The sequence below is a fragment of the Salmo trutta genome, chromosome 1 (assembly GCF_901001165.1).
Source record: "Salmo trutta chromosome 1, fSalTru1.1, whole genome shotgun sequence".
NCBI classification, from domain to species: Eukaryota; Metazoa; Chordata; class Actinopteri; order Salmoniformes; family Salmonidae; genus Salmo; species Salmo trutta.
This window is the reverse complement of record NC_042957.1, coordinates 54,264,656-54,279,770: the sequence shown is the minus strand read 5'-3', so window position 1 is coordinate 54,279,770 and position 15,115 is coordinate 54,264,656. Positions and strand designations below refer to the sequence as shown.

General features: G+C 41.2%; 2 protein-coding genes across 3 annotated transcripts; both read left to right on the top strand.

Moving 5' to 3' along the window:
- Positions 1-491: 491 nt before the first annotated feature.
- Positions 492-6,075, top strand: LOC115200495 (retinal cone rhodopsin-sensitive cGMP 3',5'-cyclic phosphodiesterase subunit gamma-like). 2 transcript variants are annotated; one of them, XM_029763621.1, is made up of 4 exons: positions 492-1,532; positions 3,257-3,414; positions 3,592-3,632; positions 4,731-4,790. In XM_029763621.1, the coding sequence occupies exons 2-4, from the start codon at positions 3,269-3,271 to the stop codon at positions 4,772-4,774; spliced, it is 231 nt and encodes a 76-aa protein (XP_029619481.1). In that variant the 5' UTR covers positions 492-1,532; positions 3,257-3,268; the 3' UTR covers positions 4,775-4,790. The 2 variants fall into 2 exon arrangements, with proteins under 2 accessions (XP_029619481.1, XP_029619474.1); XM_029763614.1 differs by lacking the exon at positions 4,731-4,790 and adding an exon at positions 5,176-6,075 and having other exon boundaries at positions 513-1,532.
- Positions 6,076-9,037: 2,962 nt separating this feature from the next.
- LOC115200489 (G-protein coupled receptor family C group 5 member D) lies at positions 9,038-14,402 on the top strand. The gene is made up of 5 exons (XM_029763604.1): positions 9,038-9,127; positions 9,287-9,446; positions 11,090-12,376; positions 12,663-12,718; positions 13,663-14,402. The coding sequence occupies exons 3-5, from the start codon at positions 11,158-11,160 to the stop codon at positions 13,759-13,761; spliced, it is 1,374 nt and encodes a 457-aa protein (XP_029619464.1). The 5' UTR covers positions 9,038-9,127; positions 9,287-9,446; positions 11,090-11,157; the 3' UTR covers positions 13,762-14,402.
- Positions 14,403-15,115: the final 713 nt, after the last annotated feature.

The following is a 15,115-nucleotide window of genomic DNA, read 5'->3' as shown; positions in this document are numbered from 1 at the left end:
ACATTGACATTTTAGTCATTTAGCAGATGCTCTTATCCAAAGCGACTTACAGTTAGTACATTCATTTTAAGATAGCTAGGCGAGAACCACATATCACAGTCGTAGTAAGTACATTTCCCCATTAAATGGGCACCTTCCCATCTAATTATTCCCCATGGACATTAACATTTTACCACATATTCAACAAGGAAAAGTCAAATACAACCCTACACCCTCTCCTCATACAGAGGTTTTGATTCATGCTGCACTTTATTACTAATACAAATAGCACTGAATAAATGAATGGGGTAAAAAGAGTTTGATGGTGTGTAATGATCACTAGTGCTACACTTAAATTGTACTGTCTAGAGTATAAACTATAGTGATTTGGGAATTATCTACTGTTACAGTTTGTTGTATTTGTTCTAAAACAAACTTCAGAACTATGTGCTTACAGTTAGCTCTGAAACATTCATAAAAATCACTTATTGTTTGAATGTCCTTGATACAGTAAGATGCTGCGTGGTGATTGGATATATAGCTAAAACTATTAGACTCACAGTATGTAGTCACATACTAGAAAAGGATGATCTTACGCAATGCAGATTCTCAGTACTTCCTCAATGCTCTGACATATATACCGAATACTGCAAGACGGACATGACGACTAACTTGGTTTTCAGTGAACTTGGAAAAAAAATTATAGTCAATTATGAGTAATGGAATTGATCCATTATTCATTTTATCCACAAACAAAATCCATTCTGAAAAATGTTGCTATTTTTTGCTATTGGCTTCAATGTTGGTTTAATCAGAAATGTTTCTGATGGTAAATTACAGGTAGGCCTATATACCAGCTGTAACAGGACTGTTAAAGAATGCCACCTGCAAAAATACACTGAATACAGACACACTGATTATCATCAAGTAAAATAACTTTAGTAAATTGACCCCTAACCTACATGACAAGTCAGGAAATTTTCTTTATTTTTCAGGTGTGTTTGTGTGTGTGTTATTTTTTTATTTTACTAGAGCTATCGGTGTATCTTAGGTAAAATATCCCACTCAAGCAACAAAATAGTTGTCAGGAGAAGATAGTGGTCTAAGCGTACCATCTGATCACAAGGACCAAGGAACATCATGAGTGACAACACAGTCTTTAAAGACCAATCACAGTGACAACGCAGACTCTTTAAAGACCCATCACATGGACCAGGAACGCAAGCACATACAGACAATGTCGACTCCTTTGACAAGCCTGACACAGGCGTGCCAAGGCTTAATTGGATAAGTTAGTTAAAAACGACCGTATTGACCTTACTCACTGATGTCCCCACCTCCTCTGATGTCCAGGAATGGAGGTGGGGGGAGGGTGGTGAAGGAGCTGGCTGACCTTTTTGGAGACCATGTGACTGGAAACCAGGAGACTGCAGGATTAAGAATCGGGTATTTAAATGAAGGCCGGTTCCTTGTATTCATTTTGCTCTTGGACTGACATGCAGCAGTAGCTCTCATTTCGAGACAGAAGCTTCTTGGAACATTTGTGAAATTAGGTGAGGCAGAGACTTTTTATGTATTTATTTATTTTTATTTAACCCTTATTTTCCAGGTAGGTTGACTGAGAACACAATCTCATTTACAGCAGCGACCTTGGGAATAGTTACGGGGGGGGCTCCTTATTGCTACTTTTCTTTATTATTCCTTAGAAATAATACATTACTACTACTTAATTACTTATTGCTAAAATAGATGAATACATTAGTGCTACAGTATAAGTACAAATAACTTGTAAAGGAAGTATAAAGTAAAAGTTCTAAGAGTATCAAGCAGGAACATCTAAGATTGTGATTGATTGACTCATGCAAATCTAACACCTGTAGCCATGGTGCAGAATGTACATGCATTTGTAAGTGTAGCTCAACTGCTCAATTGAGAATTCTAGCACGATAGCAATGAGTGTACATTCAGATTGGGAAGTAAAACAATGGAATATGGACACAGTGCTTGGAGGAATCCATTTGTGTGGTAGACAGAAGTCCACATAGCTACAAACGTGTGCATCTTAACTCTAAAATCATTGGCATCAAGTTCCAATGTCCATACTAGAATACCATTAAGAAGGCATGCCCAATGCATTGCTTCACACTCAGTGTTGATATTGGAACAGTGAGATTGTATTTCTAATAGCGCAGTGGGAACTAGGTGTGTAAACATTTGTGCCAGTCGATTGATAAATGACGTGACTGTAGAAACAGTTGACCTGTTAATTCTGCTCCTTAGGGGGAATTTTCAAAACCGCAGTGCAACATCTAAAAAGTTGTAAAACAATGACAGGATTTTCAATGTGCATCCAAAACTTCCAGTGGAAGGCAGATATCTGTGAGAGAGCAGACACCACATTCCTAGAGAGAGAGGCAAGACTTACCTGCTAGAAGCAGAGACTGAAATCACAACAACAGATGCTTTTGCACAGCTTTACAGATCTCTATCCACTCTGGATGGGCATTAGGCAGCAGCATAGGGAGAGCCAGATCTGTAAACTCATGCAGGTGCAGCATCTGTTGAGTTACATACTGTGTCCTGGTAAAGTGAGTTCCATCCACGTCATTATATTAACAGGATTATGGAGCTCCCAGGTACGGGGAAGGGGGTACTCAGGAGACAGATTAGGAGGATACTGCTTAAACAGATGAAGAAGAACAGGAACAAGGACAGTATAGTGTCTGAGCCACTAAAGAGATTGGCAGGCCAGCCACTGCTGGTCTCAATGACACAGAGGACATTCCTGGGATTTAAGAAGGGCAATTCATCAAATTGGGTTTTATATGGAATCAGAGATAATCTGGCTGTTTAGCCAAATCCCCCTAATCTATCCTGATTACCAGTAAAGTGGCTGGAGGGAGCCTGGCAGAGAGCTAGAGATTAGCAGAAAGACAGCAGTAGAGAAGAAGGGGGGGGGGTGGTGGACAGACCTGAAGTGAAGTAAAACTAGCCAGGATAGACGTAGAAAATGGGAGTGAGGATAATACAAGATAGAGGGAAATTATAGACTTTCTGGCCAACACCATAACAGCTCACTATCTCTCTTTCTAATGGGATTCATTGGCTTGGGAAATATGTTTACGTTACCAAAACAAGTGAAATTAACAAACATTTTAAAAAACAATCAGAAATTAAGAGTAATCATTACACTCCCAAAAATGTAAAAACAATACAGACATTTCAAACGTTATATTATGTACAGTCTTGTAACAATCTCTGTCTCTCTCTGTGTCAGGCCTCAGCAGAAATGAACACAGCTCCCCCTGCAGGAAGTGCCCTGGCAACGCCCGCTGGAACAGCTGGCCCCACCACCCCCAAGAAGGGACCCCCCAAGTTCAAGCAGAGGCAAACCCGTACATTCAAGAGCAAGGCCCCCAAGCCTGGCCAGAAAGGGTGAGAATCTCTCTCTCTGTCATCACACATTCACACAGATACACACAAAAACCACACACAACCGTTCCACATATTCACACTAACAAGCACTTCGTTTTCTCACATTATCAAACATGTATACAGACAGACAAATTCTATAATCTGTAAGATACAAACATGTTTCCTTGTCAATTGCAGATTTGGTGATGACATCCCTGGCATGGAGGGTCTTGGCACAGGTAATTTTGAAATTCCATCTGCAATCATCAGTAGTCATGTTTATTCATCTATATATTTGTATTTCTACTTTCAGTATACAGTGCCTTCAGAAAGTATCATACCCCTTGAATTATCCCACATTTAGTTATGTTACAGCTTGAAGTCAAAATGGATAAAATATTTTTTTAAATCTCACACATCTACACACAATACCGCACAAAAACAAAGATAAAACATCTTTCTAGACATTTTTGCAAATGTCATGAAAATAAGTATAAGTATATAAGTTTTCACTCTTTTGAGTCAATACATGTTCAAATCACCTTTGGCAGCGATAACAGCTGTGAGTTTTTCTTGGTAAGTCTCAGAGTTTTGCACAATATTTTTCCATTATTATTTTAAAAATTCAGCTCTGATCAAGACAAACGTTTTCAAGCAGATTTATGTCAAACTATAACTCAGACACTTAGGAACATACACTGTCTTCATGGTAAGCAACTCCAGTGTAGATTTGGCCTTGTGTTTTAATTTATTGTCCTGCTGAAATGTGAATTAATCTCCCAGTGTCTAGTGGAAGCAGACTGAACCAGGTTTTCCTCTAGGATTTTTCCTGTGCTTAGCTCCATTATGTTTCCTTTTTACCCTGTAAACTCCCCAGTCCTTAAAGATTACAAGCATACCCATAACATGCTGCAGCCACCACTATACTTGAAAATATGGAGAGTGGTACAAAAAGTGAACTGCTTTGCCACATGTTTTGCAGTTTTACTTTAGTGCCTTGTTGCAGACAGGATGCATGTTTTGTAATATTTTTATTCTGTACAGAGGTCCTTCTTTTCACTCTGTCAATTAGGTTAGTATTGTGGAGTAACTACAATGTTGTTGATCCATCCTCAGTTTTTTCCTATCACAGCCATTAAACTCTATAACCATTTTAAAGTCACAATTGGCCTCATGGTGAAATCCCTGAGCAGTTTCCTTCCTCTCCGGGCAACTGAGTTAGGAAGGACGCCTGTATATTTGTAAAGACTGGGTGTATTGATACACCATCCAAAGTGAAATTAATAACTTCACCATGCTCAAAGGGATACTCAATGTCTGCTTTTATTATTTTATAGGTGCCCTTTGTGATGAGGAATCGGAAAACCTCCCTGGTCTTTGAAGTTGAATCTGAGTTTGAAATTCACTGTTCGACTGAGGGACCATACAGATAATTTTATGTGTGGGGTACAGAGATGAGGTAGTAATTTTAAAAATGATGTTAAACACTATTATTGCACACAGAGTGAGTCCATCCAAGAAAACGTATTGACTCAAGACATTTCAGATTTGAATTTTTAATTCATTTGTCATTTTTTTTTGAAAAACATAATTCCACTTTGACATTATGGGGTATTGTGTGTTTTAATCCATGTTCAATTCAGGCTGTAACAGAACAAAATGTGGAATACCTTCTGAAGACACTGTATATCGACAACCAAGACAACCAACAAGTGTTCCTTGCCCTTTTTCATCAACTGGACAATCAATACTAATTATTTCTCCCTCTCTCATTCTGTCTAGACATAGCAGTGGTCTGCCCATGGGAGGCCTACGGCGACATGGAGCTCAGTGATCTGGCCAAATATGGAATCATCTAAGACTACTGCCTCCTGCCTTCCCTTAACCTCTCCGCTCTTGACACTTCCCTCTGTGTTAGTCTGGTGCGCCACCATAAGGCGACTGGCCATCCCCCTAAAGTTGTCTCGTCACTCCACACTGTTCTTAAGTCTGTTGTGGTCAGGCACTGCAGCCTGAAAGACCACATATGGTGGGCAGACGGAACAATGAACTGTTCATTTTTATTATTATCATATAATAGTATTATACTGTATTTTATACAGGACATAAGAGGTACTTGATGTGACACGACAAGACCCCCCCCACCCCTCCTCTCTACAATAGTCTACCTCGGCTCCCCCTTCCCTCTGTCCTTTTATAATCACTCAGATCCCTTTAGTCCTCCAATTCCTCTGTGAACCATCAACCACATCAATGGACGCAAGCAAAAGACTAGCTATGACTAGCTTGTACTTGCTTATAGTCTACTACAGAACTGTAAATATGTCTCTGTTTCCAATGCAACCTCCACCTTCGTTACCCTCCCTTTTTACCCCAATCTCTTTTTTTTGCATTGTGTTTTTTACTTGTTGTTGATAAGGCGTGCTACTGTGAACACACTGGAAACGGAAGGGATGAGACCAGGGAGGAGGGTGTGTGATGCTTTGTCATAGACCATTATGGTGAAGGCATTCCCTGTTATCCCTGTGGTGCTACCACACTGCCCCCTTCTTAGTGCACGCTATGCCACCAAACAAAATATAAATATATTGATGTGTTACACACACAAACACATTTATATGACGGAATGTGTATGTGTGATTGTATATCCTGATAGATACATTAAAGTTTTTATTTTCAATACTCATGTTGTCCTTTGCTCTTCTGTCATCTCTGAGAGAATATGAGAAAATACAACCCCTTCCATGATAGGATATAAAATGAAAATCTGAGTGTGTTATACTTTTCACAAATAACTGACATTCTTTTAAAGAACGTTCATTAAGAACAGCAATGAACATTCATAAGCATATAATTCAACCATATTTTTTCTACATTGCTCCACCATAGCAGACTGTAGTTTGAAACTTTAACAAAATGTGTACAGTACCAATCAAATGTTTGGACACACCTACTCATTCAAGGATTTTCCTTTATTTTTACTATGTTCTACATTGTAGAAAAACAGTGAAGACATCAATACGATGAAATAACACATATGGAATCATGTAGTAACTAAAAAAGTGTTAAACAAATCAAAATCTATTTTCTATTTGAGATTCTCAAAGTAACCTCCCTTTGCCTTGATGACAGCTTTGCACACTCTTGGCATTCTCTCAACCAGCTTCATGAGGTAGTCACCTGGAATGCATTTCAATTAACTGGTGTGCCTAATTTGTGGAATTTCTTTCCTTCTTAATGCGTTCGAGCCAATCAGTTGTGTTGTGACAAGGTAGGGGTGGTATACAGAAGATAGGGCTATTTGGTAAAAGACCAAGTCCATATTATGGCAAGAACAGCTCAAATAAGCAAAGAGAAACGACAGTCCATCATTACTTTAAGACATGAAGGTCAGTCAATATGGAAAATGTCAAGAACTTTGAAAGTTTCTTCAAGTGCAGTTGCAAAAAACATTAAGTGCTATGATGAAACTGGCTCTCATGAGGACCGCCACAGGAAAGGAAGACCCAGAGTTACCTCTGCTGCAGAGGATAAGTTCATTAGAGTTACCAGCCTCAGAAATTGCAGCCTAAATAAATGCTTCACAGAGTTCAAGTAACAGACACATCTCAACATCAACTGTTCAGAGGAGACTGCATGAATCAGGCCTTCATGGTCAAATTGCTGCAAAGAAACCACTACTAAAGGACACCAATAATAAGAAGAGACTTGCTTGAGCCAAGAAACATGAGCAATGGATATTAGACCGGTGGAAATCTGTCCTTTGGTCTGATGAGTCCAAATTTGCAATTTTTGGTTCTAACCGCTATGTCTTTGTGAGATGCAGAGTAGGTGAACGGATGATTTCCGCGTGTGTGGTTCCTACCATGAAGCATGGAGGTGGAGGTGTGGTGGTGCTTTGCTGGTGACACTGTCTGTGATTTATTTAGAATTCAAGGCACACTTAACCAGCACAGTATTCTGCAGCGAAACGCCATCCCATCTGGTTTGCGCTAAGTGGGACTATCATTTGTTTTAAACAGGACAATGACCCCAAACACACCTCCAGGCTGAGTAAGGGCTATTTAACAAAGGAGAGGGATGGAGTGCTGCATCAGACGACCTGGCCTCCACAATCACCCAACCTCAACCCCAATTGAGATGGCTTTGGATGAGTTGGACCGCAGAGTGAAGGAAAAGCAGCCAACAAGTGCTCAGCATATGTGGGAACTCCTTAAAGACTGTTGGAAAAGTATTCCTCATGAAGCTGGTTAAGAGAATGCCAAGAGTGTGCAAAGCTGTCATCAAGGCAAAGGGTGGTTACTTTGAAGAATCTAAAATATATTTTGATTTGTTTAACACTTTTTTGTTACTACATGATTCCATGTGTTATTTCATAGTTTTGATGTCTTCACTATTATTCTACAATGTAGAAAATAGTAAAAATAAAGAAAAACCCTTGAATGAGTAGGTGTGTCCAAACTTTTGACTGGTACTGTATATATTTCTCACAACCGGTTACTATGGTAGGTTTTTCCCAAACATGTACATGTCCTTATCTCAGAGACACATCCAACTGTCACCAGTGTCTTACACAACGTCTCATTTCCATGACATACCAACCACAAATATTGAGTAAGAATAATACAGTATGCCACTCTTGGAATATTCCAGACAATGTCCTGGGTGTTACAATCCCTTAGCACATGAAAGGATGGTGAAATCAACTCCTTTATTTCACAGTCCCCCAAATATCTTTCTCAAAACGTCTTTACCATTTCCATTTCCATTTTGTGTTGCTACATTGTTTTGGTTGATGCCCTGTGGTCATAAGTCAGTCTGTGTCTGTGCTTTAATATTTATTTAGTAACTCTTGATAGTCTACTGGTACTGTAAATTCTTCTCCTGGGTCCCTGAAGCTTATGGAAATCCTATACTGTGAACAGACAAAGTATCCCGGCCTTTGTGTCTGTCTCTATGAAAGCTTCCGTGTTTATCCCCTCTGCTCCGTTCACACACACCTTACAGAACGTCCTTGCCTGTACATACTTGAACCCAGGAGCTCAGCACGGGCTTGTTCATACAGAGACCCATTGGAAGGTATTCTCCCTCCCTGACATACACCACCTGAGGGCTATCAGTGTTGTGAGGTTATGTCTAAGTGGTTACTGTTAGTCTCAGGGACAGTTAGATGAGTCAGTTGTGTTATTCAGCCTCCTCCTTCCTCCTCGGTCGTCACTAGTTACTACAGCCACAAAGTAATAAACCATGTCTATTTCTACAAAAACGAGATTTTAAACCTGACCTTAATCCTAACCACACTTATGTCTAAACCTAACCTTAAATTTAAACCAAAAAGCACATTTTTGTTTGAATGAATAGCCCATTTTGAGTTTGTGGTTGTGATAACTAGTGGAAACCCTCCCCCTCACCTCTAACTTCTCTCTGTAACATAGCAACCAGCAGTGTGATTATTTATGACGACCTGGCATTCAGATCTTTGCCTATGCATATCATTTCCAATTATGTGGTCAACTCTCATAGCTAGATATTCAACTTTCGCATTTCCTTGACACTGTGTGTGTGTGTGTGTGTGTGCGTGCGTGCGTGTGTGCGTGCGTATATGTGTGTGTGTGTGTATGTGTGTGTCAGTGCCTGTTCCATAGCCTCCAGGGATTTGAGCCCCACCTATACTTTGCTGTTTTGTGAGATAGACTAAGAAAAAGAGAGTGAGAGGAGGGGAAGTCAGGGGTGGGTCAGTCCAAACTTCTCTCCTATCGCTTCACCAGTAGATGTAAATGTGGCTGAGGTGAAAAAATATCCTCATCTTTCGTTTCCAAAATAATTTACTCCCTCTCTCATTCCTCTCTTCCTGCTTTCCCTCCCTCCCTCCCTCTTGCACTGCCTGTAAAAGATATGGAAACATCCTTGAGTTAGGAGGCACGTTCATACATAGATGACTGTCTACTGATGCATCAGCTGAGAGTTTATTGCAAATCTCAAGTGGAACTACAAGTAGGAGAGAAATAACTACCAAGCACTGAGGTGGATGCACTGAAGCCTCCGGATAAAGGGTAAATCAATGTTACTAATCTTTGTTAGTTCGAAAGTTGTAGCTTGAATGGAGATATATCCTACCAATTTTTTTGCCACCTGTTTTGCCACAGGAAGAGTTTGTTGTTTTAAAGTAAAAATGTTGCTCACAAGATTAAAAGTAAGCAGCTGAAGCAGCGATGCCTTCATGTCTCCTGTTGTTAGATGACAATGAATCATTATCGTTTAGACTGTTGTTACTGTCAACCAATTCAACAACCCAATCAACCCAAAAACATTCAAAACAATTATTTTATGAAGTATTTGTTTATGTTATGTAACAAATTACCAGTCACATAAACATGTTCCTGAAATAATCAGTAAAGATAGACTTGATAGAGATGTTTTAGTGACTTTTAGAGGTTTTATCTCCTGCCCTCGGTGCAAAACAGAGTTATCCTTAAGGGTTAAATAAAGTGGCCAGGGCCATATTTACTCAGCGATAAGCATATTAAATGTCATCTTTGAATCTCTGACACTGAAACAAGGGCTCTGTTATGAACTAGAGGAAGTGACAATCAACTATCAGGAGTGTATATCTCTGGCTTCTCTCTCCCACTCCCTCTCACTTCCAATCTCAGTGTGTCAACCCCCCCTTGCATTTGTATTTCGCTGTCACGCTCACTCCCTATTGCCCTCTTTCCTGGTTTCACACGGCTTTATGAGTTTATGTAGTCTACATTTTTCCTCTGTGGGAGAGCAGGGATGGGCAACGGGACGTCCCAATTTATTTATTATTTATTATGAAATCAGTTGGGGTTTCAACTTACTGCTGTGAGTTAAAATAGTGGAATATACAAGGTGCAATTTGGAAATGTGGTTGTTATCAGCAGTTATTCTCTTGTCATATAAAGCACTGATAGTCAGTCAATTAGCCCATGTCAGCTAACAGTTTTTAGATCCCTAAGTTAGTTTTGCGGCCAGCTATCTAAACTGTCCTGTATAAAATACAGTATAATACTATGATATGATTATGTTAGTCAGTCACTCAGATATAATATTAAAAACTGCAAACATTTCTCTCCACCCTATGGCAAAATGTGTAGAATTGCAGGAAATGATCTGTAAAACAATGTGGGGACGCAGACCCGCGAGCAACTGTGACCCCTCGTGATGAGTTCAGATTTTCTGTGGCCCCGACTCCCTCCACGTTGTCCATCCCTGATGTAGAGTATCTAGAACCTGTTCCTAACGTAATCACTCCTAATTCCTCTATTCTTACCGTGTACACAAAGTTATTTCCCTGTCCTGGCATGTCTGTGGTCTGTCTGCTCCCTTCCCTCTGGCTCTCTCTCTCTCTCTCTCTCTCTCTCTCTCTCTCTCTCTCTCTCTCTCTCTCTCTCTCTCTCTCTCTCTCTCTCTCTCTCTCTCTCTCTCTCTCTCTCTCTCTCTCTCTCTCTCTCTCTCTCCTCTCTCTCTATCTCTCTCTCTCTCTCTCTCTCTCTCTCTCTCTCTCTCTCTCTCTCTCTCTCTCTCTCTCTCTCTCTCACTCTCTCTCTCTCTCTCTCACATCTTTATTCAAAAGCACCTTAATTGATTTGATTGTCCTAAATACTGCTATGCTCTATAAATAAAGATATTCAGAGTTAAAAATACATGCTCTCATGTATGCTACTTTTTCCAGGTAGCAAAGGCCCATCTGAGCAGGGAGTAGACCATCAAAACATAAAACCAGAGAGGAAGGACAACAACATGCAGACAAAACAAAACACAAGGATGGTCTTTCCATTCCAGATACACAAATCTATTTTTCTCATCCTACTACTCAATGTCCCACTTCCTAGCACATGTCAGACCACACTGAATGCCAGCACCCTCAACCAAACCATCCCTCCCAGTGCTGCCACTAGCTCTAAGGCTATCCCCAATACCACCACTAACAATCCCACTGTAAAATCCACTATCAACCGAGGCACCACTTCCTTCCTCCAGCGCAACTCTTCCTCAAACTCTACTTCCCAGGATGCAATCCTAGGGTGTGGGGCGGATCTGGACCCAGTGTACTCCTACCTGTGTGACCGTCAGGCGGCGTGGGGTATCGTGGTGGAGAGCCTGGCCTCACTGGGTTTTGTGGTCAGTTCAGTGCTGCTGGTGGGGCTGCTGTTCTGGACCCTGTGGATGTGTGTGTCGTCCCGCCAGCGCAGGGGCATCGGGGGGAGCGTAGCCTCCATGGCTCTGTTCCTGCTCAGCACGGCGGGGGTCTTCGCCCTGACCTTTGCCTTCGTCATCCGCCTCACCACCCAGACATGCCCCACGCGCCTCTTCCTGTTCGGGGTGCTGTTCTCCCTGGCTTTCTCCTGCCTGTTGGCGCGCTGCCTGGCCCTGCTGGGCTTCTCTGTGGCCCGGGGCTGGGGGGAGGCTGGGGTGGCCCTGGCCCTCTTCACCCTCCAGGTGGTCATCGCTACAGAGTGGCTGATCATCGTGCTGCTGCGGGACGGCCAGCCCTGCCAGTACCTCCAGGGGGAGTTTGTCATGTTGCTCATCTACGTGCTGGTTCTGCTGGCCGCCGGCCTGGTCCTCTCCCTGTGCTGCCTCTGCCGCTCCTGTCTCACCTACAGCTACAGCGTGGGCAGCCACCGACAGAGCCAGGTCCAGGCCACGCTGCTCTGCCTCACCCTGTTGCTGTCTGCTGCCATCTGGGTGGTGTGGATCGCCCTGCTGACCCGGGGTAACATGGAGATGGGCCGGCGGCCGCAGTGGGATGACCCGGTGCTGAGTATAGCCCTGGTGGCCAACGGCTGGGTCCTACTGCTGGGCCACGGACTAGCCCAAGTGGTTCTCCTCTGCAGGTGGGAGGCCAGCTCCAAGGATGGCCCCCTAGACTTTGGCGGATGGACCAGTCCCAACGCCAACCTGCCAGGGCTGGGGAGCCCGAAAGAAGGGAGGGAGAACAGAAGCTTTGAGAACGACGGTGAGGAACGGAGAAGTGAGAAACAGTAGCACTGGAAAGGAGTAAAGCAGGGAAATGTACTGTACTGCATGTCTACGTTTTGTTAATCAGCAACATAACATTAGAAACACAGAAAATGTACTGGTGGTACAGTACTAATAAATTAGCATGGAAGCTAGATTATATATGGACTAGCTCCAATGAATAAAATATGACATATGAGGTTAATTACACAATCTGTCACTTTAATACTGACTGTATGGAATCTGCAGATAATTGAGTCATTGTATCGTGTTCTCTTCCCCAGGCAGAAAACAAGACCCCATTTTCCCATCACCATATGAGTCTGGATTCTCAATGACAGTGAGTAGGCTTCAAAATGGCTCTGGGCTTACTGGGTAGGAATGAGAATCAGCATGTTATAACAAAGAATAACTAACAAAAATATATGCTTAATCCAGTATAAGATAATGTATAGAATTGTATTTTACAAGAGACAAAATTCACAAATTCTACAGCACAAGTGTAGAGTCATGTCTTAAGTGTAAAACTAACAGACTCAATAATCAATGACTTCTGGGAATGCTATTAAGTTCAGAAGTTGTGGGTGGAGCTAGAAAGTTGGCTGTCAGAAGTATTACAATGTAAATGTACTTTTAATCAGTCTGTCTGCATATTTCAAGACATGGCACATGGGAGTGTAGTGAGATACCCGGTGGTTTGGATGATTCTCTTACAAAAACTGAAAAACATACGCACATTCACGTACTTTACATGGATGCCTGATGAAAAGTTACGGGTTGAAATGTTGTTATGAATAAATATCACCTGGGAGCATGAGCAGCAGTCTGCGGCATTTTCATTTCTGTTTTCCATGGACAATTCTCTTCTCATCACTCATCTTGAAAAAACTTATACTAAAAATGTGGAAATCAATCAATTCGCTTTCAACATTGAAATAATAAATCATTAGATTTTTCCATTGTGCATTAACACAATGGAAAAATCGAATGATTTATTATTTCAATGTTGAAAGAGCGTGGGCTACGGAGAGAAACAAAATGGTGCAGTTTCAGGCCATGTGGAGGAAAGTGATGGGGGTGTGTGCTAGTGGATCTGGACAGGTGTGATGTAGTTGATGTTGTCATTTGAATGTTTATGTCTTGTATTGCTCATAAAAGATAAATAACATCTTACAAAATAATATGACCCTTGCCATTACAAGCAATGTATATGTAATGCTGAACAACTAATTGCCATTATTTACTGCACTAATGTTTTAATGTTTCACTACGTTTGTGTTTCAGGAAATAGATCCTGACAAAGATTACTCCATCCCTCGTCCTCAGACCACCAACATCAGCGAGCCCTATGATGTATACTATGGACACAGCCTGTCTGATTAAGATCACATTGCTTTCAATGTATACACACCCACACACAAAGACAAAAAAATTTAAAAACGTTACACCCGCAATAGCATCTGCTAAATATGTGTATGTGACTAATACAATACAATTTGATTTGATTTATACATGCACTTCTCACATGACCCAGAAATGTTTTGGAAGTTCAGCTACAAATGTATATTTCTTGAATATGCATTGCAACATGATTTCCATAATTATGTGACTAAGGCTCAATTGATTCATTTCATTTTTCTTTACTCAGGCTGGATCCAGATAGAATGAGCTTACTGAATCTGAGCTAATGTGACAAGAGTGTTTTTGCAACATGCTACTTGAAAACACCAGAGACAGTGTGTAATAGTCTCAGGCAGGAGGAGGCGTGAATCTGCCTGTATCAGGGTGCCAAACTGCAGGGATGGGCAGGGGCAGCGCCAGGCATGTGTGAAGGAGAGGAGAGAAATGACCTGGCAGCAATAAAGTAGAACCTTGTCATCATGTCTTAACATCAGATGTAAATGTGCATGCCATTTTTTTATTTGTTTTACATCCCACTTTATAAATACATGTTTAAATCAATGTTATGCTATGCATATTGTGCCGTTTGAAAAAGTGTTATTAAAATGGAATGTTAAAAGGTATATTTGTCAGTCATATCTAACAGCAGAGGGCTGATTCATTCTCAGCTAGACTGAGTGGTAGTACTGTTTTAACCACTAGGTGACACTGTACAAGATGTGAATTATTGTTGGTGGGATTCAACTTACCTCAATGTTCATACCATTATTGAGCCACCAAATGTAAACAAATGCATCCCATCATGTAATTTCCCCATGCAAATAGCAGTTTACTGATATGAATGATAGAGCTGTAGTGCTCTAGGAATTACATGAGAGCAATATAACTTTCTACTCTGCCTGCCTATAGCCATCATGGTCATCTCATCGTGGGCGAGTCAGTCGGGTCAACACCTCAATAACTCACTGGATCCATGTGCTTTATTGTTTCACTGATCAAACAGCCCTCAATGTAATCCTTTCAATTAGTCCTACTTCAATAATCTGGAAGTGCATGTCATCAAATTGGCAATTAGCCTCTTGTGCATTAGCGCAATTAACAGGGATATGAGATTTCCTCCAAACTCAACCCAGACATTCACATTCATTAACTTTAGATTGGTTAGAGAAAATTGGCTACTTTAGAGTTCAAGTTGGCATAGTTGCCACCAGCTCTACTACTAGTGAACAATAGGTATGACCTGTGTGGCCAAGACATACCCTATGATTACATAAAAATAATCCATGGCAACAAAATCTACCAAACATTTGACCCAAATAAGGAGTTGAGAAAAGAA